This window comes from Anguilla rostrata, chromosome 15 (assembly GCF_018555375.3).
Source record: "Anguilla rostrata isolate EN2019 chromosome 15, ASM1855537v3, whole genome shotgun sequence".
Taxonomy (NCBI): domain Eukaryota; kingdom Metazoa; phylum Chordata; class Actinopteri; order Anguilliformes; family Anguillidae; genus Anguilla; species Anguilla rostrata.
Window position 1 is genome coordinate 25613507 of NC_057947.1, and position 23870 is coordinate 25637376.

A 23870-nucleotide genomic window follows, 5' to 3' on the forward strand; every position below is an offset into this window, starting at 1 on the left:
ATATATGTGGCAGCCCTAGCCAATGGTCCATTGATCAGCACAGGGAGAGCTGGAATGGGACCAGTGTCTTGAAATGGCCCCAAACATGACCTTAATTAAGCCCGTAATTACACCTGGCAGAATTTGATAATGAGAGGTGATTGTCTGAAAGAGCCACTGAAAAGCACTGAGCTGCGATTCCACAGAGCTGTGACTGTGTGGAGCGCACAACGGCCACCTTTCTCCCTCCAGTGAGGGATAGCTTCACATGGCTGTGATTGGGGCTGAAACGCACGGGCTAAGTGCTCCTTAGCGTCGGGAAGTGGCTGCTTGTCAAAAAAGAAAAAGCTGCTGTTGTTTCAGCCCGCTCTCTCTCTCGCACACTCGACCCTGTGGACCTCCACACAGGACAGTGGCGAATGAGATCGCTGGCAGGCCGTTCCTGTTTGGCTCCAGTTGCTCTCTCCTTCCTGACTCTATTCATGATGGAGGCATTCCAATGGAAAGGACAAACTGACCAATTCACACCAACAAAACTGATATCCTCTGCACAAGCAGACCAACGTAACTGGCTAAAAGGCCCATTCAGCACTCCAACAGAACTGACAGACACACTCATCCTAAAAACATACTAACAGAAATGACTAAGAGATCCATTCACTGTGTAAGCAATCCAACAACATATTTTAGAGAACAAATGACTGGATAAGCACACCAACATAACTGAGAGCCGAGAGACCAATTCACTGTACAGTATCAGCACACCAATATAACTGATAGACCAAATCACTGTATAAACACAGCAACATAACTGAGGCCTATTCACTGTAAACATTTCAACTGAACAGTCATATTTATACCTGGGAAACATTCAATGTACACGTGTCTAATTGCACGCACATTTGTGTGTGTGTGTGTGCACGTGCGTGTGTGCATGTGTATGTGTGTGCCTGTGTATGAGTCGGTTCCCAATTAAAAGTTTGCAAAGGAACAAATATTAAAATAAAAGCTGGGAAAAGTGTTTGGTTGGAAGCACAAATAAAAAGCCAATGATCTTTATAAAGCTAATGAGCAATTCTTTCGATATCCCATCAAACACTCATCCCTCAATTCATCTTAGTCAGAAAACAGGACATTTACCAGATATGTGGTTGCCGCCCTTCTGAGGGAATCCACCAAACAAGGAAGTGACATCATCGCCCAGCACCTCACAACAGTGTTCAATCATGAACCGGACCACCTCGGACACCTGGAGAAAGAGCAGGGCCAACTATCAAGCCTACTGATTTACCTCAGTCTTTAATTTGAAGTTACCTCATTGCAATTGTTTGCAACACAACACAATAAGCAGAATATGAACATGAGAATTCTATTCTTTATGGCATGCATAGCTATTTCTGACATAATGCGGCTTAAGAGGGTAAAATAATCCCTCTAAACACGAAAAGCTTGAAATTATGAAAAAATAACAGCTCATTAAAATTCTGGGATTGTGACTGGTTGGAATGAAAACCAGCATACACAGGGGGACGCCAGGACTGTGTTGGAGAACCTCTGTCATAACCGACTACAGATGTTTACCTTCCCTCTCTTTCATAGCTTTAAAGTCTTGTCAGGCATGAGCAATGTCATACATTAGTAGGAAACTTAATACTGCCAAGGTAATGTATGTAAAGGCAGTTGTTTATATGAAAAATGTAGTCCAGTTTTGCTCGTTTTTTTCCTCTCTGTTGTTATTGCGACCACCCTCTGATTCATATGGGTGGTGTGCACAGATGCTTAGATTAATTTTGGTGACTACAATTCATGCCTCACAGAGATAAGTCTCCAGATAACCTCCACAGAGGGAAACATCTGTTCTGAGAACAAGGATGTTCAGAAATTTGATGTTTCAAAGTTTGAAACATCAAAGTTCAAATGCAATGTCAGACTTGTAAAAAGTCAGGATTATTCTTTTAAACAATTGCAATTTCTGCAATCATTTTACTTTTTTTCCCCTATGAAGTTAAAATGTACAAAAGTAATATGCATGTTTTGTGACTTTTTCATGCATCTCTGTTCAAGGACCTAATTCTTTTAAACTTCTTAGTATTAGAAAAATGGTGAAAGAGAAGGAAAGATAAGACTAAGAAAGAAGATGGTCTCTCTCTCTCTCTCTCTCTCAGAAGGGCACACAGTAGCTCGAGCAGGATTGAGTTTTTAACTGAAATACCATAGAGAATAAACAGCTCCTATAATATTACATCACTAGGACCAGCCTGGCAGACAGAGGCACTCTAAACCCCTGGCTTCTGTTTCTCAGCCTCAGCACCAGAACCTCTGGCCTGCCAAGTTCATTAATCACCGAATTATCTTAAATCAAACTGTTCAGAAAAAAATAGCTTGCATTTATTTGTAATTAAAAATAGAAAGTAAAATATAAAACTGCAGTCACACAAGTCCTATCTGCAGGAGGATCTCTGATAAACTTCAGCAGCAGCTCAGAGCTTCCATTTCTCAACTGTCATTTTGCCTGAAGGGCAGAACGAGACCACAGTTTGGCCACTGTCAAAGGCGGATGAAAAACACACTTTATTTTTACCCCGTAAGCCAGACGCTCATTGCGCTGTTTAGCCTAAAAAAGAATCTAAATTATATCTGTGGATTATGTGGGAAAGAAATAGAGGAAGAGAAAGGCTCCTGTGTGATCTGAGGTCTATGAGAGTCCCCTACGCTTCACCACACAGGCTTTGATTGGCTCTTTCCTGTGGAATGTCCACATCGTGTTTTTTTTTTTTTTTTTTTTTTTGGTCTGTGCTGTGTCTGAGCCAATGGAAAGCCAGCACACACAAACAAACAAACTAGGCTAAAAGACTCAAAACTCCCGTTTCTGCGAGGAGAGCTGCCCTCAGGAATCTAAAGAAAATTCTTCGGTTTCTCTGTTGAAAAGCAAAACTCAACGCTAACATCTTTTTATTTTTTTGGTGCATATTTGTTTTTTGTCAACTGAAAGTGTGACAAATTTGTTCTTTTACAGCGGGTATGAAAACGGATTTATGGCAATATATCAGTAGACAATAACTTTAATATTGTGCAGGCCTGGTGAGCAATCACATGCAAACATGCACAGGGATACACATGCACACAATTGAGAGATACAAATTAGCCAAGCCAGCATGACTTTAGACTGTGGAAGGAAAATAAAGCACTTGGGGGAACCGGAACACAGAATTAAGCCCAAGGACCTGGAGTTGTTAGGTAAGAAAGCCAGTGTGCTTCATTGTCAACCACAGGAAGATGACATGCTGTCTTCTTACCTAGCCCTGGGATTTCCGTTTTTGTCATTTTGATTCCAGGTGTGAAAGTATAGCTCTGGTTTGGAAATGCATTTATAAAAGGGGTTGTTTCGATCCTGGATGCTGATTGGCAGAGACCGTGTTCCACAGTGACTGTAAATCTGACACAGGCTTACTTCTGCGTGCTTAGGCTGGCTGAGGGCATGCTTTCCGGTCTTGTCTAAAGGCATGCTACAATTTTTTACCTCGAAAATATTATAAAATGACCATGTTCAGCCATATCTATCTCCTGGCTATCTCTGTCATTACGTGCCTTTTCTAAATCCGTCCCCTTTGCCTGTATTTCTTCTTTTGTGATGTGCTCAGGATGTTTCCGGGCATGACGCTCTTTTCTGTGTGGAGAGAGCTTTAGTTGTGGCTACAGTGTTGTGGGATGGATGAGGTTTCAGCAGAGCTAGCTAGCTACTGCAAAAAAGGTGGTCTTCAGGAATGGCACTGATTTTGCCGAAAACTGTTTATATTATTTTTATTGAATTTTTTTTTTAATTAGCCTATTTTTTTCAAGATTGGGTGGGTTTTAGGCCATGACTGCATGCACGCAACAGCCCTCCTCTCGTGCTGCATTGCTTAATTATATATTTCATCCCAAGCAGCTATAGACATGGGAGGAAGAACTGAAAAAAGCAAATGGAACATGAAGCATTGATTGGTTGAAATACTGAAAGGCAGAGGTTTTAATGGAGATTACAGAAACTCCCGGCCCTGGAGCCTGCTGCCTCACCTTCTTGGTACCTTGGCTCTCCACGTCCGGGCTGCAGGGGGCGGGGGCCCAGAGCATGCTGGGAGCGATGCAGACGGACAGGTTGAAACTGTTCATCTGGTTGTGATGGGCGTGGCACTGGATGCAGTGCAGCATGGCGAGCATGTGTCTCAGGAGCAGCTGGTTCTCCTTGGGCAGGCGCTCAGCCAACCTGTGGGGGAGTCGAGGGACAGGCGCCGGCTCCGTTACCTCCCACGGCAATCCGCAGCATCTCTTATCTTTGATTTTCCGTGACCTTCGGTACGAGCTTCCTCTCATATTAGAGATGGGACAGTATGTACCAGGCCATTTTTTTTGTTTCTAGGAAATGGTTTGTTTGGCAGAATGAGATACATGGTTCTATTGTTTCTCATTCTGTTTATTTAGTTTTTTTGACAGACTGGCAAAAACTTCTTTTCCTGTTACAAAATCATGATGACCTTTGCACTCTCTCTCTGTATCACCCCCCCCCCCTCCTTTTGTCTCTCTTTCCTCTCATCTCACCCTTCCCTCTTCCTCTCTTCAGTCAGCTAGCATGGTGCCATGCCTCGGTTTTTGGGGGGCAGTAACTGATATTGCGAGAAAGGAACCCAAAAATAAACAAGACCGTGGGTGGTGTGGGTGGGATTTTAGGACCCCCACGGTCTGGGTATTTTTTTTGTTAACCAAAGAAACCACAGTAACACCTCAGTAATGCAAGCGAGTCAGCTAGAACTGGACCATCACGGTTACCTAAGCAAGCTTGGAAGCCATATTGTGGCTTCTACAGACTCCTCTATGACTCCTTACCAGATAGCTGGCACAGTTCACTTTGTCAGTTAAAATACTAGTCCACCACTGTAGCACAGGGTAAAATGAAAGCCATCTTCATCATTAATGCACTATGTTACATTACATTACAATCACTTGCCAGATGTTCTTATCCAGAGTGAAGTACAGTAGTGGAGAACATCAGAAGTGGAGAATCTCAGCAATAAATACATGCAGTATCACCACGGAGGCACAAAAAGCTCATTTATAATGAATACGAATCATGTTTTGGGTTTTTTTGGGTGGGGTTACCTCTGTACTGCTTGCACTTTGTCCTTGTCACACTCTCCGGCATGTTCCATCACCCCCAGCCACTGCTCATACAGGTCCTGGGACAGCAGGCTCCCCGGAATGTTTCGCAGGAAGTCCTGAGCACGGACAAAGCCAGAGGAAAAGGATTACAACACACAACACGCCCCACCATACAGTTTATCATAGTACCGTCCACTTTTAACATTTTATATATTGGATAATGTTACAGTTATATAAAGCTGTATGCAGTTATACAGCTGAATAAAGGTAGGTTATCTGTCTAGTACTACTTTAAAAATATAACAAAAAGTGCTGTTTGTTAGGTTGTCTAGCATTGTACTTCATCCATCCTATATGGCATACGATATCCTAATAGAAATCAATGTAAGTAGATACGAGTTGCTGCTTGGCAATACAGAATCACAGCAGCATCTGTCATAAAAATCACTCAATCAAATGTGTAACCACATTTTGAAGTTGATTCCATTGGACTTTGCGTAACGGCTGTCCACAGGACGAGCATGTGAGCGACAGTGCTGCGTAACATGAGCGTTGCTCCTCTCAGACATATGGAATGCAGAAATATATAGGAAATATATCTGAGCACAATATATATCTGCACAAAACGAAACACTAAACACAGGGCACTCTGGGTAAAAAAAAATTTAAAAAAAAGAAGCAAACAAACAAAAACAGGTTCATCTCCCAGCTTGTGTTTGTCACTTGTGAGAGCGGGGTACTTGGTGCTTGAGAAAGCGGAGATGTGGAGGCACTCTGGTGCTTTAAACGATACAATGTGTGGCTGGGAAAAATGCAGCAGGAGGAGATCACGCTGACTAATGTGGAGAAGACAGGCCAGATAGCGCACTGAACAGTCATCAATTCCCATATGCTGCTAATGTGACCTCATCTTGCACATGGTGCTGTAGCCTGAGCTGCAGAACTCAAATAAAGATGTGTGCGATTAGCAAAAAAAAAAAAAAAAAAGAAACAAAGCCACGAATAAACTTGTCTTGTATGTTTTGTAAAAAAAAATATCTGTTCGAAGACAGACAGGAGACTGTTGTACATGGTATCACGGTCCCGTGCTGATAAGTGCAGCTGTTTTTGTTAGCTGCATACACAGCTTTTCCCTGACGTGCCAGGGGCGGAGTCCTAACCGCAGGGGACATGATGAAGGTACATCCAGGAATGGAGGGGTTGAAAAAAGTTGAGCGAGGACCAATAAATCTGCAGGATCATTACGGAGCCTTCAAAGGCGTTTCAGTGTTTATGAGTCATCACCAAAGCCAGGGATGGAATCCAAAGTCAAAGTCAATCGAAGGTTAGCCTTGTGACTTGCATATGCAGTTGAATGCAAAAGTATTTGGGACAGTGACACAATTTTTAGTTGTTTTGGCTCTGTACTTCAGCACATTGGATTTGGAATAAAAGTATGAATATACGGTGCAGACTGTCAGCATTAATTTGAGGGTGCTAGCGTCCAAAGCGGGTGAACCGTGCAGGAATCACAGCCTTTTAAAACACGCAATCCCCTCGTTTTAACCTTGAAGACGGCGGCGGTGACGAAGATGCACTCGCTGGTGAGAGGGAGGCCGTCGGCCCCGGCGTTCAGACGCTCCTTCATCTCACGGCAGGCCTTGGCGCTGGCGGAGCGCCGGAAGATTCCGCGGGTGAACGGGCCCTCCTGGTAGAGAAACACCAGCATGTCCTGCAGGAAGAGAGAGGGGAGGGGGGGAGAGAGAGAGAGAGGAAGGGAGGGAGAGAGGGGGGGAGGGGGAGAAGAGAGAGAGAGAGGGTGAGAGGGGGAGAGAAAAGAGAGAGAGAGAGGGAGAGAGAGAGACAGAGAGGGGAGAGAGAGAGAGAAAGAGAGAGAATGAGAGAGGGGAAGGGAGGGAGGGAGAGAGAGAGAGAGGGAGAGATTTAGACTAGAAACATATGCACGCAAATGACAACGGCAGGCCGACGCGCTGAAAACGCACGTCCCGGTTGTATACACTCAACATGCATTCCTATGTCCTTGTGGAGCTAATGAACCCAAGGCGGCGATCAAGGGCAGTTGTGAAGGACTGAGCGGCAGAAAGCACAAACGGAAGAAGGCGGCTTCACCCTGATGTAGCGCCCCTCGCTGCGACGCCTGACACTGCTGTTCACGCTTGCGTTGCGTTAAGAATTTCAGGCGACAGGTAGAATGCAACTACGCATGAAATCAACTTTGCGTGGCCCAAGCATCCGCGCTCGCGTACATACATAAGGTCTGTTTCTGGTCTTAGGGTTAGTTTGTTATACATGTTAATTATCTGAGCGTCATAATGGCTTAAAATAACTGACTCTAAAGAAAATGCTTTTTAGAAATAGAAGGACTTGTTGCACGGACAGATTAAGCTTAATCCTGTACTAAACTGAGTTTTTTTTTTTATCTCCATTAAAAATTTGATGTAGTCTTAGACTAGGCTTATTGTGCATCTGTGAAACTGGCCCGTAGAGTATTACTCTACTGTTCCGGGATTATTCTAAGTATGACTGACAGCCTGCTGGAAGTCTTCTTTTTTTGCCACAGGTATCTGCAGAAAGCGTTGCCGGTGCTCGAGGAGTACGGACGCTCACCATGACAGGTTTGGGGAGGGCGTCGCCCTCGCACACGGCGCTGAGCGGCAGGCCGAAGAGCCGCCCCGGGGCGGGCGACGTGGGCGACGGGGGCAGGCAGTCCAGCTGGGAGCTGGAGCCGCGCCAGAAGGCCCAGTTAATGAGGGAGCGTTTCCTCCTGAGGGGCTTCTGTACTGGGTCTGAGGGGGGGGGAGAGGGGGAGGAGAGAAAGAGGGCATTGACTGGGAGGGAAACGTGTGTCCAGACACCCTCATCCCGCTCAGACGCGGACCGGAGACAGACACACAGCTCTGCGTACGCGTTTGGGCTGCAGAGTGGCCTTTTCTGCTCTAAGGGGAACTGGGTGAACCGCGGTCTGTTTCTTAAATGCTGAGTCTGTTTGTGTTGAGCTGGATGGGGGAGGGGGAAGAGGGGAAGGGGGGGGGGTTGTAAAATAAAAGCACACGCCCAGCAACTCTAGCATTCCACTGTGGAGACACAAATTAGAATGTGGCTGACACGCATTCTACGATGTCCATTCTGCAATCAAAATATTTTGAAATTTTTAACCACATTGTTTTCACCAGCAAAAAGCCCGATTAGCATGTAGTGAGTCACCGGTCACGCGTTGCATCATCACGAGTACAGCTTAGGGAACGGTGATTTGGTGATTATACGCACGTCAGACCAGGTGCAGGGCTGGGAAAGCACAACAGGGACAAATCTGCAGGTGTGTGCGGAACTCGATACACGCCTTCCTTAAACAATGTTTTCGAACCCGCGCGGATCTTCGTCAGGTCGTCCAGTCGAAGATCCACATGGGAGGGGAACTTTGTTGGATAAGGGGCATATCGAGTTCCAGCGTGCGGGGCCTACCGAATTGTTTATATTATTACAAGTACAGCCCATCAACGCAGCTACGTTCAGGGTAAAGGGAACAGTTTGGAAAACAGAGATCAGATAACAGTAAACAGTCAGGTGTCCTGTGACTTTCCCCTGTTATATAACACTGATTATTAAAAAGCCATAAAGTAGGGAGAAATATGCAATGTATAATTATCTTTAAAAATGTTTTTTAAGAAGACAGATCTAATTATGTGACTTATACTAGCAGGAATTTGAGGCAAGGCTTGTGGTTACATCGGCAAAGCCCTGCGGTTCTGGAAAAAATATGCAAAGAGATCTCACTCACTCTCTCGCTCTCCCTGTCACTCTGGATCTCTCTCTTTTTCTGCCTCCCTCACTTCCTAATCCCTCCCTCTTTGCCCGTCTCTTTCTCCAGAAGGACCGTGAGTAAACGAGGGGTGGTTCAGGGGGCCTGCAGACGTGCGTAGACAGCCGTACCCGTTAAGATCTGCCCCGCTGCCACCCGACGGGGTTTCAGGATGAACTGGCACTGTGTGTCCAGGGGAAGCTGCCCCAGCAGGTCCAGAGGGGTGACGGGGTCCTTCACTCTCCCGGCCTGGGAGGCTTTCTCCCGGACGTGGCTCATTTTGATGCTGAGGGGGAACTCGTGCCCTTTCGGGGGTCAAAGGTCAAAGGTCAGTCATGCTTCAATCGCATTCAAATTATACAGCACATTGTTTTCCACACAGTGTGGAGAGCTGGTGGAGCATCATGTTCTGAGAAAAGGTACCATGTTAAAATTCCAGAGTACAATCACCTCTTGAAAAAAAACATTACTTGGCCAATCAGAATTTCTATTCAAATAAAGCTTCAAATTGGTAATAGGAAAAAGCACATTTTTGTTAATTGTTATCTGAACTATTCACCGATGAGAGGGTAGGGAGGGTCGTCCTTTCGGGAGCTCACCCACAGCTGGTAGTCTTTCACGCAGCCCTGCGCAGGACAGACCAAGAGCAAAAGATTAAAACAGTCGCCTTACACATACAAACTAACATGTGAAAGTGCTTTTTCATGAGCATGCACTTTTGCCTGACCTCACTTATTGCGAATCTTCGGTCTGAACTGGGCTTAACAAACACCTTAGAAACTACAGCACATTAACACCAGTCCTGTCACTGGCACCATTGCTGAGATGACAATATTATAGTGCAGGCTTTCACAAAGGCTGCTGCTAGAGTGTGTTTCAGTAATGAGGAACAGAGCAGGGCCAGGATCACCCTGTAAATATGGCACACTGGGGAAAGCTCACCACAATCCCAAACTGCTCCAGCGCCATGTGGATGACTTCTGTAGCGCAGTCTGATTGGCTGACAGGCAGGGTCTTGGCCTGGAAGAAAACCATATGGAAAAAAACACAGGATTTTAAATGTGTGAGGGTGTAACAGTCACTTTTCTGGAACACCCCTATAAGTGGGTTTTGTTGCTATATGCAGATGTATGAGCAGCTTGCTATAGTCACAGACACCACTGTAGTGGGGTGGGGGTTGAGATAGTATTGATGGAGGACAGCATAACATTACACACCTATGCATTTATACCTCAGCTCTAGAAGGTAATGCAGATGGACTTGTGTTAATAGGCTTCCCCTCATGTAGGTTTGGCCATAGTGCCCTGAGGCCTGACTTATATGGTCGACATTGACAATAAATGAGAATATTGGAATATACAACCGTTGGAAACCGTTGATTCTGCCCAACACAGCCGTGAACATCAAGTACACACACCCATCAACAAAAAATAAGCTTTACAAGAGGGCCTGTTAAATCAGGTACCAGTCACAGCAGCTAGATGCGCACCTAGTCTATCTCATTAAATGCAGCTGAGAATCAATGGGAAATATTTACACACTTACATAATCTGTCTTTTTGTTACACCCGGGCATAAAACCTACGCTTAGTTTATTATGAGCAAAGGAGTACTCTTCTAATTGGACTTTTATAAAATCACCCCCAAGCCTACATAAAAACATACCTGTGTGTGCTGGCTAGCTCACGTAATAACAAATGAGGATCACGTACAGCCTGTACGGATTATGAGTGCTCTACTTTGGTTTCATACACAGCTGTTGATTTAGATGGTGATGCAGTGCATTACCGTTTATTTTATTTAATTATCTTGCAAAAGTAGTCCCCACATGGTAAATATTATGATTAAATATTAAAACGCAATGTTCTGGAGCTTTTGTTCATTTGGGTAAATGCTTTTTTAATAGAGGCATCGTTCAGTCTGGGGGTTATCTTAAAACCTGATGAACTGGAGACACGGCAGCAGGGCTGTGTGCCCTTTTGAGGGCCAGAAACTCAAAGTGAGAGGCACAGCAACCTAGAAAAACTGTTTTGTTACAGCACCCAGTTATTATAACACAATCTTTAGCCAAAATGAATGAATGAAATGACTGCAGCAATAATAATATAAATATATATATATTTTTTTTTTAATAAAATCTAAGAGGCACATCGGTCACTTGGGGTAAAATGGGCAGGTACTCAGGCACCCAGAGCCACCCCCCCTCCCCTCCCCGTGTGCCTGCTCGACAAGCTCTTCTGACACTGACCTTGAATTTTGGTAACTGTCACACAACTCTGGGCATTGATAGGATGGGGGCTGTCCTACTTGCAGGGGCAGATTACGTTTGGATGGCCGAGTGTTCGCAGGAGCATCTGTTGTCCTGTGACACATGACTAGTGGTCAAGGACACTTGTGTCCAGTGACAGATTAAGCTGCTGGGACACCCTGCCCTTAGAAACGACCCTGGGATAATCACAGCCAGGTCTAGGTACTGCATCACTGCAGCGAGAGATAGCTAGAATACACACAGACATAATACATACACACGATATGCACTCATAAATACACGCACAACAAACATGCAAACCTGTTGTACTAGCTACATACACACTCAACATGTAGACACTCAAAAGAACCTTAAAAATACCTACACTTGCACAGTTCCCAATGTCTTTTGCAAATATTTTAAGAGAAATTGTTTTGGGATCATCTTTTTCTTTCTCTTCTTTTATTCGGCTGAAAAAAAGACAAAAAAATCAGTGCCAAAAAAAAAATCACAGAACAAATATGTTTAAATAAATAAGCAAAAATATGTACAAAACAAACAACAACATACAGTATATTTAGCTTCTTTGACTAGTCAACACCTATCTTAAATTTGGGCTTGGTGAGTTTAGTGATCTCCAAAACTGCTGTAAGACATTATGCTTGTTTTTGCGAGTTAATTAAACATGCTGATTCAGTTAAGCAATTAGATATTACACAGACCAGATAATTTAACCACTATCCATTTACTTTTGAGTAATGAATTGGAGCAATTATTGCATTTAATAATTGCACATCACAAAATACCTCAGTAGAAACATAACTGAGAGCAACCTTTGACCTGCTTGTGTTACATTCTCAGTTGATTACCTTTTGATGAAGGAGAGCCATCTCTCTTTCTGTTCCACAGAACTAAGAGAAGAAAAAAATTGAAAGAACACAATTTGGGAAAGGAAACCCAGGACATTCTTCTGCACTCTTATATAAGTTGTAAAAGAGCAATCAATCATCCCACTTAAATCATAGAGGAAATATGTTTTATAGTCCTGACAAAGCACTATCACTCTGCTATCTTAACACTCCATAGAGACTGGATAGTTCAGGCTCAAAAATAAGGTTTAATTGTTTAATACTTTCTCTATAATAGACATTATAACAGAAGTTACCAAAGACATTACACTATGATAAAAAATATGTTATAGAAGAACAAGAACAGGGTAATGAATATCAAAATGCAGGACTAACAGTGGGACATTTATGGCCAAGGACAAAATTATGGTAGAGTCTGAAATGCAGGCTTTCTCCTCATATGCTTAATTTGCAACTAAAATTATTTATTTCATTTTAGTAGTTGTTCTTCTTTGGTCATTGTATTAGAGAAAGTTCCATAACAGGAACAGATCAATCAAACGTGATGTATGGCAGGATATAAGGATATTAGAAACAAATGTGCTATGGGTAGTGTCTGCTCCTGCAAATGTTTATGCAAGGAGGAGACAGAGAAGCACAGGTGTTCACACAGCCTACCTGAAGGTTGCCACGCAGTTGCAGGTGGGCCAGCCCATGACGAAACTCCTCTCTGGGTGCATGCTGCCCTCACACACCTCCTCCACACAGCTGGCTGTCCACATCTCACACACACGCACCTGGGCCTTCAGCTTGAAGTGTGTCGAGGACCTAAATATGACAGGGGTCCGTTACACACTCTGAGCGCACTCTCAGTGTGACACAGCGTTGCTCAACCTGGAACTTAACTCAGTAACATCTCTCCCCCCCCTCCACTGTCACACGTTGCCGTGGAGACAAACTTGGTGAACAGATCACGCTCACAGAACTTTGCAGTGACACTGAATCAACATTACAATGCTGGTCCCCAGACAGTGAACCTCATTATCGAGCCCAACAGAGTGTAACCTCAGGGCAAAATTGTTTTCATAAGGACAGGGATTTGACCCCAGAACCTTGTGAGCAGGAAAGAAACGCCCACAGCTCTTACACTTGGACGCTGCCCTAACTCTCTCTTTGTCTCTCTCTCTCTCTGTGAATGACTTACTTAGCTTTGGCAATGAGGAGAATATCGTTGAAGAGGAAGAGGTAGCGTTCCTGTGTTTGAAGGCCCGTCTTCAGCTGGGCGTGTCCGTGCGTGACAAACGTCCGAGACGGGGTCAAAAAGGACTGGACTAGGGGACAAGACTCCGGGCTGATGGGAGACAGGCAGTTCTCCCTGAAAAAACAAACATTCCTCATCAAGTAATATCACCAATCAGGGTCATTCTCAAAATCTGGGTCTTCATTAGGCAACAGATGACAGAACGTACTTTGGGCTGACACAGAATTAAACAGAGTATTTAGTAATACATTCGGAAGATAAAAGCCTTGTATATTGGTACTGTTTTAATGCCAGAGCCTCTAAATCCAAGCACAAGTCATCCCTTAATGCGGACACTTAATTTGGCAATTCATAGGCACAGAGGGACTAAATCGCCAGTGTACTCACAAATCTGCTCTAACAAGGTTACTTGCATCCAAGGACTTAACAGGTGAAATCCCTGTGTATATTTAGACTGTTTATCCTTGATATGCCAAAGCATTATCCTATTGTGAGGCTCAGCTGGTTCTGGTACTGGTTCGGGTCAGTAATACGGGAGTGATTTCAATTCTTTAAGTCCTTAATATCCTCAGCACCTGCAGCAAAGCGCTATGCAGGGTTACCATGGTAGCCATCGGTGGAGCGGGAAACACCCAACCAGGGCGAGGAGGAGGGGGGAAAAAAAAAACTGAATACTGCTTATGCCACATCAATCATTACCGCTGTGTGACATAATACGGTAATGGACATCCAACGATGCGGATGGAGATTGCAAACATAAGGTGCACAGCTGTAATAACATTTCCACCTTGTTAGGGGGAGGTTATAATGTGAGGTCATATAGTACAGTGAGGTCATGACGTGAGGTTATAACGTACAGGCACTATATCATGATGTGTGCAGTTGCTTGAAGTAGAAGGAGAGCTAGTAGGCAATGCATGGTCTGCGCCAGACATTTCAGGTCTGATGTCAGAGGCATTGCAGAAATGGGTCATTCGGGATGAAAAATATGTCCCTCTGGGCAAACTCTGATTTTCAGAAAAAACAGCTCACGAGATAACCCCACGACTGAGACGACATCAGTCAGCCGCGCTGTCAAAAGGCTCGGAGTCACCTTCTGGAAGGTTGTGAATGACTTCCTTAATAAGAGAAGGCAAAGAGACCCCTCATTAGTGTAATGTCCATAATACATCCTGAATACCCCTTCTACCAGGGTGAAAGGGGTATACCAAGGGTATAAGAGTTTAGGAACGAGAGACCTCAATCGTAACCATGGGTGGACCGCAGGGGGGGAAAATGCAGTTTTGCGAAGAAGAAAGGAAATAGTTGAAGGGCTCCGTCCTTTCCTGTTTATGGACTGCACTGTGACCCGTCTCCACACACTTCCAAGTGATAACGGTCTAATCCCAGGGAGAATTCCCTTCAAAACTACTGTTGACCATGAGAAACTGGAGCAACCGGCAGCAAAATTTGCATGAATTGTAAAACTCAATCTATTTATTTTATGTACATTAACTCATTACCTTGTTGCTGTATAATTAACTACTTGATATATGGGGTTCATAATTGTAATAATAGTACACAGCCTCACTAAATTATCCCTTTTGCAGTAGTTTTATGAACTTATAAAGTAAGAAGAATGAAAATAGTAATACAGTACTAGTTATGGTCTATAATCAGTGTATTTAAATCAATGCTGCTACAGTAGTGTGTATGTACACACAACATGCATTTTATGTACATACAAAATATGCATGTAAAGTATGTTATACATGGGTCATGAATTTAATGAGTATTTTACCAGCATTTCTGCAATCTGGATTATTATATTTTAATTATAATTATAAACTATTACACTATATAGTTCTCATAATACATATACCTTTTGTTGATTAAATGTGGTATAATAGCTGCAACAATTACAGACTGCCTGTATCATTTCCATAATTAATCCTGTTTAGTCATTAACTTCACACTGAACCCTATTGCACTGAATACAAGTTCAGTGCTGCACCTACTTCCTTTAGTTAATCTGCCACAAATTCTTATTTGTTTTACTTGTTTTGATAGCAGTGCTTTGCTGTGCATCAAAGGAGGCGATTCACTTAATTACATACAACTCCTCTGACCCCATTCTCAAGACTGCTCCTTCAGAACTGCAACTTGCATCATACATTAGCCAATTTTTCGCTCTCTCTCTAACACACACGCACACACACACAGCCCTTCATGCAGTAGGAATCTGGCTCCATATCTACAGCATGCCTGTAAACAAAATAAAAGACTCTCGCTCAAGACAAAAATATATTAGAGACGTTGCATGCATGCAGTTAAGTGGGAGCATGAAGGGCCAAGTATCACAATGGAAAACCACATCTTCACTGCGATGCATTCTGCATTCGCATCCACTCTGAAATGGATCACTGCAGAATTCAGAGACTGAGAAAATTAGGTTTCTGTGTCAATACTTCTGCAATTGGATCCATGTGAGTTTTGTGGAGCAATTTCCTTTGTGTGTGTGTAACTACTTTACTGCCCAACAACTGTAACATCTATGTGGGCTCTAGTTTCATTGTTCCAAGTGGGAGAATTGTATTTATTTTACAATTTAGTTTATTTCTGCTGACTCAAAGCTGTTTGTACTTGCATAGGTTGGCACTTTTAGATTTGTGGTCTCAAGGAATTTCCAGTCTCTATCCTCTCGTGCATGAATTGTGATGTTGCATAAATAGTATGCCTTTACTACTTGCACATTTATACAACTTACATTCATTTGATATTTAAACAGTGTTTGCAAACTTTTATTGTCCTGCTGTGGTTCCTGTTCACTGACATTACCGCATTAACATAAGGGTTTTCTTCAGGACGGGCTGTTCTTTCTGTGGATTTTCCAGGATAGTCTGCCACATTGCGGGAGGCTTAAATGGGTCTCTGGCCCACCATATTATGAAGTGTTTCAGATCTGTAAAATGTGCTTTTCAAAAAAATGTAAAATGGCAGAAAATCCAATATGGTGGAAGTTCACGGTGGTGAATGGCTTCAAGCAGGACCAAAGGATCATGTGGAACGAATCCTGACTGTAGGCCAAACGGTTCAGAAGTTTAAAAAATTCAGTGTTAAATTTGGCCTGTTGGTGATGCTTGAGGGATGGATGAATTGATCCCAAACTTCTGGAATATCTGGATATTCTGGGCTGTCCTCTAAATGCCAGATTTCACAAAAATCCACTAAACAGTTCTATGGGCTACCATAGACTCCCATTGCAGTAACTATAATAATTGTGAAAAATTCAAACAATTACAATAGGAGACATCGCACTATTGGTGCTTGGACCATAATAATAATAATAATAACAACAATAATTATTATTTACTGATTATGTTGTCTAACGTTATCAATAAGAGTGTGAGAATGAGGATGTGTGTAATGGACGGAGAAGACATGTAACTACTGGGGATTGGCACGCAGAACCCCATCTTTGGGAGTATTCATGGAGAGACTGCCCATTAGACTGTGGTACTGCAGGTCTCAGTGCAGAGTTAATGCATTTGATAAGGCTGCTGAAAGCAAGGTCATCTGCTATACACATGAAAATACCTCAGGCTATTGAATGGCTCATCCTGTTAAGGTACTGCTGGGTTATGTGACTGGGCGCCAAGGTCTAGTAATGCACCCAGACTGTGCCAGTGTTACCCACAGCTGGCCTAAAAGCCCTGCAGGGCATGTATAACTGTCAGCACTGCAGTCCAGGGAGGGGGGATTTCAGTCAGTAGGATGAACATCTCACATCGCACTCCAAAACCCCCCCTGGTTGTGAGGATTTCCATTGTCCACCTGCTCAGCTGCACAGGAAACTTCCTCCTCTGGCTCAATATCTGGGTGAGATCGGTGTGACTGCAGCTTAGAAAGAACCAGAAAATGACCTCAGGTGTTTTGGGGGAGAGCACGCCATTGTCTGAAGTGTCATGAACTGACAGCGCACGTAGCAGCACTGGGCTGAAATACAACCTGGACATTCAAAACCAAAAGAAAAAAGGTGGAATGTACACCAGTAAAATTCCTGGTTATATAAATATGCTATGCGCTGCTATTATTGTTGCATTAGCAGCTTAGAGGTTTAGGGTTTTGAGTTCTGAATTGTATGGCATTGGAAACAACAAAGCCTCCAGAGATAAAACACATACCTTTATGGGACTGATATGAAATCACACTGATATAGAGTATCATACATATCAGATGTAAATCAGACTGATATATCGTACAGAACACAGATAAATCAGACTGATATATCATGCATAACATTGCATTTGTACAAGGCTTCCTTCATTCTACACACCAGTCTCAGCACCCAAAAGCCACCTGTACCTGTTTTCCTCATACCATAAACAGGCCCTTTTTTAATATCAGCAATTTATTTTTATCAGAAACAGAGCACTTGACTCCACTCAAAGAACAAAGAGCTTTCAATTTCATAGAGGGTAATCCAACAAAAACACAAATAAATCTCTACTTAACAAGGTCCCCGGTCCAAAACAGAACAGAAGCAGTGGCAATAAAAATAATCCATCAAGATTGTATAACACATTGACTTTGAGTGGAAATGAATACAATCAGCACAGTACTGTGAGGGGGTATAGTAGTCCAGGCTCAGTTTACACTGGCTTGGATTTTGGGGGGTAAAAAAGATTCCAAAGATGAATCTGTGCCAGGAGGTAGCTTGGGGCGACACAGGTCACCAGTAATCTGAAAAGTGCTTTAACGAGGCAAACACAGTCCAGAACACTGAGTTTCTCCCATTGTGTACAGAGTGATTGATGACCCACGGACGCTAACTGTGTGAGCACTGTCACTCATTGTAAACCAGAAAGGAGAGAAGTCTTCTGGGTTGCAGTAGAACAGAGCACTGAATGATTTCAGGAGCCTGACTTCCAGGTGAACTGTGGACAAAACAGGGAACTAAACACAGCTCTCTGCAGACTTTAAGCTCGGCAGTAACCAAGAGATTTTACATGTCACTCATCTTCAAAATTGAGATGTAGCCTAATAGCTTTGGTCAGGTAGACATTTACATTCGACAACAGACAACACTTACAAACTTCAGAAAGTCTCTAGGAACCTTTTTGTCTTGGCAAAGATCGGCAGCACAGATGCGTTTAACCACACTGTAAGTGTCTGGGTTCGGTAAAACTGGACAAACTCAGGGGTTATTTCAGGAGGAAAGGCTTTCCTGAGAAAAAAAAAAACCTCCACAAGTTCTGAACAGACACGGAAACGTAAAGCCACTGACGCCAGTCCCAATATGGCATCCTGAAATAACATGGCAATTACTCCGGGCAACACCAAGGTCTGTGGCTGGACAAACGGGTCATGATCTCGACTGAAAAACGTCGGCAGTGACGTGGCCGGAGAAACTGCGCCGCCATGTTCCGCGTTACCAGCGACACACCGCATTGGCCCAGAGCAGCAGGACTGCGAAGGAATGCAGTCCTTCTGCAACGACGTGATGACGGCTGGTGTAAGGGCCGAGCTCTGATGGATCGCGGCAGGACAAACCCAGGCACCGTTCAGCCAACAGAAAGCAAGTCCAGTCACAGAGTGGATTTTCAAAGAAGGGAAGGAAAGTTCTGCTGGGTAATTGTCTGGTTATTTGCTCACCTAAGCCACTTAAGATTTCACTCAAATGATTGAGCTTTGACAACCAGGCCATTTTTATCAAGTGACCCTTGCCCCAGGGGCGTCACATGACCATCCAAGTCAATCCCAGCAAAGAATGAGGTGACGAAATCTCAGCAAAATGCCTCGTCCAATGACCCCTGAGTGCTCCTTACAACTGACAAGGGTCAGAAATGAAAACAGCAGAAAAACCAGCTCCTTGTCTTTAAGAAAGCTCCTCCACCATCACTGTCACCCAGCCATTCGCAGCTCCTGAACAAACTAAACTAGCACTGCGCTGCAAAAGTCAACACGCCATTTAATGTAGTCCCTAACGGAATCTAACTGAGCACAGAGTAAATTTCCAGGATGCTGGTTTCTGATTGGTCCACGCTGAAACTGGCTGATGAGTAACTGTACCTGGAGATGGTCCTGGATTTTGTGAGTGCTTTGCTGATGACCAGGGACGGGGCAGACTGCCGCCGCTGTGCCTTCATCTTCTGAGCAAGGGAAAGAGAGACAAAGACAGCGTGATGTGATTTTTAAACGCACAGATCAAAACACTCCATGTCCCATAGAAAAAAATAATAAGCCCTTGCACTATTTAAGGGGTGCAAGGCTGCCAAATTCCCAGAAGCAGAATTTTGCAGATCTTTTATGGGCTGAAATTTTCATTGTGTTTGGTTAAAAGTCTGTACAAAATTAATAAGAGAAACACATCACTGTCTCTTGCAAGCATACGCTTGCAACATTCCCAGACATAAGCAAACAATATAGCATTATACACAGGTATTGTGAACAGAAAGAATGGGAACTCTGAGCTTGTAAGAGTACACGTTCCTCATTTATCATTTTTCTTGGGACATCCTAAGGCAAACCATAATCTCTTTAACAATACCCTGAATTTTGCATTCCCAAAAGGAATTTCCTTCATTGTAGGAACAGGCCCAAAGTGTCAGTGAGTCTTCCAAGGGGAGAACTGAGCAAAGATTAGTATTGTTTTCATGCTAGCATTGCATGTACATTTTTACATAATGTATCATATATCCATATACATATATGATACACATTGGATACATTGTGTAAGGCATTTTATTCACGAGTAGAGAAAGTCAGCCAAGCTGATATTGTGCAATTTAGAAAAGGTTTTTATAAGAAAGAATCAATAAGAGGAAAAAAGGCATTGTTTTCTAACACAAAATGGCAAAAATGACAAGCCAAGCAAAGCCAAAGAAATTGCACCTCTTCCTGAGGCCCTTATGTTACGCATTATCATTGTGAATCATCAACAGATTCTGGAAAAGAAAATCTCACTAATTCCGCTTTGAGTGGCCAGTCATGATTCAGTGCTGATATGACGTCAGTTTCCTCAACATTAACTCCGCTGTTCTTCAAAAAAAAAATTTTTTTTTTTTTTTTTTTTTTTTTTAAAGCAGCAGTGCCTCGCCCAGAGGATCAAAGCCACAAGGCTGCGGTTTGGAAATCAGGCTGCCTTCGCTGGGCAATCATCAAAGAGGAGCATGGGAAGCGGAGTCTTCCGACTTCCAGCAGGAAGCATCCAGCATTCCACGGAAAGATTACGAGACGTAAGCAATCCTACACTGAAGCCACAGCTTTCATTCACACACCGCATGACAGTCCGAGACATACATAAAGATATTACGTTTGGTTTTTTTTTTAATACACAAAGAAAATTTACTACGGGATTCACACCTTATTGGATGCCTATGTGTTGGTGCCAGTTGACATCATCTGTTTTAATGAGGCCATGAAATAAGCTGAATAAATGCAGGACAATTTCACTTGAAAATATGGGTCATTGAGAGGAATTACTAGAGATTACACAAGCATGGGTGTGAAAACAAATTTCTTTTTAAGATATGCAGATCATGCGCTTCAGACAATTTCCTAAAACATCTGAAATAGACTCTAAATTAGTGGGACATTACTTTATAAAATTCTGCTGCTAAAAAGTGTGAAATTCCTCCTGATACCCAGTAATCCTCAAAACAATGGTTTTGAAACACGAAGGGATAAACACCCCATGACATGGACACCCTGTATACTGATACTGTATGTAACATTGTCTGCTTTCTCTGGTGACTGAAACAATACAATTTAGTATTTCTACTTCTAGCAAGATTCAGACACAATATGCATGTTCAGTAGAGAACATTCCAATCACAAATTTGTGATTTTACACCTTTAAGTGTTAAGAGGCATTAAATGTGGGAAAGTATTGACTCCAAGGATTGCTAATCCTTCCACTCAAGATTTAATTTTGAGGCAGAGCCCGTGCACATCTCAACTGGAAAAAAGTTCTAAAGAACAAAGAGCATACCACACGCACTGCAATACCACATAATAAAAATAAGTTCAGCTTTCAAACACTTGCAGAGATTAGGGTCCTCCCCTTGACGTAGCACGGTTGGACATATGCATTTAAATGTTCGCTACAATCCAGCAAATTTTCCAGGCAAACACTGTAATGTATCACAAAATGTGGTACAAAATGTTTGCTTAGAGCCAGAACACGGCAAACTGCAATTTGCCATAGCAGCATTTTCGATTGAATTTATAAACTGTAATAGCAACGTGACACCACATGATCAGCAGGGCGCTGTTTGACTTCGATATGGAGCGATCCCACCTGTTCTATTGCACAAATGCAAGAATATAAATATTGAAAAAAAATGTTTAGTTTAAATATTTGACATCATAATAAAAATCTCATGTATTGTCTTCTGTTTCCTTACTTCACGAGCAGTTGCAGCTTTAATTCACAGTACTTGTGTGCGAATTTATTGAGCTACATAAATAACATTTAAATTGGTGAACATACCCGCCCTACTTAAAACACGACTGATCAGAGGACTGGGAGCTGAGACAGAGATCCAACGCCAATTAATTTTATGGAAAATTTGTCTAAACATTCCTGTCTCGTGGAGTGCATCAACTTGAGTCTAACAGCACAAGCCACTCATATAACTGTCACGACCATCTGAAGAATAATAATTCACCGGTGTATGTCACTTCAATCCTACACCTTTTGTACTAAATTTTTTAGCACGCATTTTTGCATGGCATTCCATAGTGCATATACTCATAATCCGATCACAGGTATGGCCGGTGGACGAGCCAAGGATAAGGAGAAGGATGCTACGGATACGCAATCCTAAGGATAAGAGAGAAGAAAAACTGATAAGCTAAAACTGCTGAATTGACGCAGCCCACGCATTGGCCACGCCCTGTGCTTCACAAGTTGGAATCACTTCATTTGCAATGTTCTGGAAAGGAGAGGGAACTAACAAGCTAACCACTGTTTTTTATACTGACCACTTGGTAAACTAGGCTGCGTATTTTTTTTTTTTTAAGGAAATTCGCCGCGCAGGAAGGGTAATTGACAATGAAATAGCAGCTGCATGTGCAAAACAGATTAAAGTCTGGAGGAATACAGATAGGCAGCCTATTAGTAAATCAGAGACCAAACAGTTAATAAAAGGTCACATTAAAAAGAGATGAGAGGGGGATTGGAATAGAGTAAAAGCGTATCCTTCCTCTTAGGCTTCTCCATATATCACGTAGCTTATCCCTTTTTAACGTATCCACCCGCCAAACATAACACAAGAAGTTTACGATATTCCAACCAGCCAATCTTCTGTGAAATCATCATAGTATTAGGATGTTTAGGCGTAATGATCATTTTTGTCATTATCAAATTGAAGTTTGAGCTCTGCGCAAAGTCCCTTAAAGTTCTGCCTGAATGGAGATTTAATACTCAAACAGCACAGCCCTCTGGCACCAGGCAGCTGCTACACATCGTCCGTGCAGGATATAACCTGCTTCTCAATGCAATTCTCAACACGGAAAACGTGTAGGTGTCCCGACGAATTTTTCAAACAGAGCCAGGAGCGTGGCGGCAGGGATACCACTACCGCCCCAGCCAGGAAGGCACGCATGCGACGAGAGAGTCTGCGCGCACACCCTGCCGTTTCTCCCTCTCCTGTTTCATCATCAGCTCAAGGCATGTCTGAATGCCCCGGTCCAGCAAAGCACGCGACTCTCCCTTTCTGCCTCAAAGAGTAACAGTAACGGTTCCCCGGCCATGCGGGCCAGCTTCTACACACCTCTGCGTGATGCTTCTTAATTGTTTTCTCGGATTTCGCTTCTTTTCCCTTTCAATAAATAATTGTTTTGCGTAATTGTTTTTAAGATACTGTTGAAATCGGAAATGCATGCCTCGTTACATCGTATTGTTTTGAAGATAGCCTACTATTGAAATTAGAAACAAGTGAATAATTTAGGCAATTCACTGTTGCAGTTAGACTTGGAACAATTGATTGGCGTATCATTTATGAGAACGGTACCAATTTCCAGACAGTTCCATAAAAACCATCCCCAGGGGCAGAGTGTTCAGGCTGAACGAGACTTCGTCCTGTAGGTAAAGCATCGTTTTCATTTTCTCGTTGTAAACAATTTTGTTTGTTGAAAAAGTAGGCTACTACCTGACAGCAGGTGACTGAGCTCCAGTTGACTATGTGCCTAACTCAAGGAATCATGTCAAGTCCGAAAACAAAAGTTGAACATCGACAAGACGTAATTTATTTCCAAAATCAAAGCTTTACTTTCCTATAGGAATGATCGCCAACACCTACACATATTCAAATTGCATTCTGAAATGTTGGGTATTTAAATTGCCAAAGCAAATAAGCGCAGTTGACCGCGCTGCAACAAATTTCATTAGCTCATTAAAAGATGCCTACATGCAATGGGTCTGGTGCGTTCCTTTAGGGTAAACTCAGCATTGTGAGATGTGTGTATATAGGCTACTTTACTACAGTTACCGATCTGAATACGTATTACTTGCAAATAGCAGTGTAATATAATAAACAGTGTAATGTTCATACATAATTACGCACGTTATTATCCAGCATATGCGTAGAGATTTTCGTCAGGTCAGATTAATGAC

General features: G+C 42.9%; 1 protein-coding gene across 3 annotated transcripts in view; it reads right to left on the reverse strand.

The window, feature by feature from the left end:
- The window catches only part of LOC135240678 (rho GTPase-activating protein 20-like), a 37795-nt gene that overhangs the window by 3481 nt on the left and 10444 nt on the right, over positions 1-23870 (reverse strand). For 2 of the 3 annotated variants that reach the window (XM_064310503.1, XM_064310501.1), the window contains exons 2-14: positions 19322-19401; positions 13214-13384; positions 12688-12837; positions 12031-12072; positions 11547-11631; positions 9857-9934; positions 9474-9540; positions 9046-9219; positions 7723-7901; positions 6662-6826; positions 5116-5231; positions 4036-4225; positions 1120-1228 (exon numbers count right to left, since the gene is read on the reverse strand). In XM_064310503.1, the coding sequence (XP_064166573.1) occupies positions 1120-1228; positions 4036-4225; positions 5116-5231; positions 6662-6826; positions 7723-7901; positions 9046-9219; positions 9474-9540; positions 9857-9934; positions 11547-11631; positions 12031-12072; positions 12688-12837; positions 13214-13384; positions 19322-19401 (1606 nt within the window). The remainder of the gene's footprint in view (positions 1-1119; positions 1229-4035; positions 4226-5115; positions 5232-6661; positions 6827-7722; positions 7902-9045; positions 9220-9473; positions 9541-9856; positions 9935-11546; positions 11632-12030; positions 12073-12687; positions 12838-13213; positions 13385-19321; positions 19402-23870) is intronic. The other variant, XM_064310502.1, reaches the window with a different exon arrangement.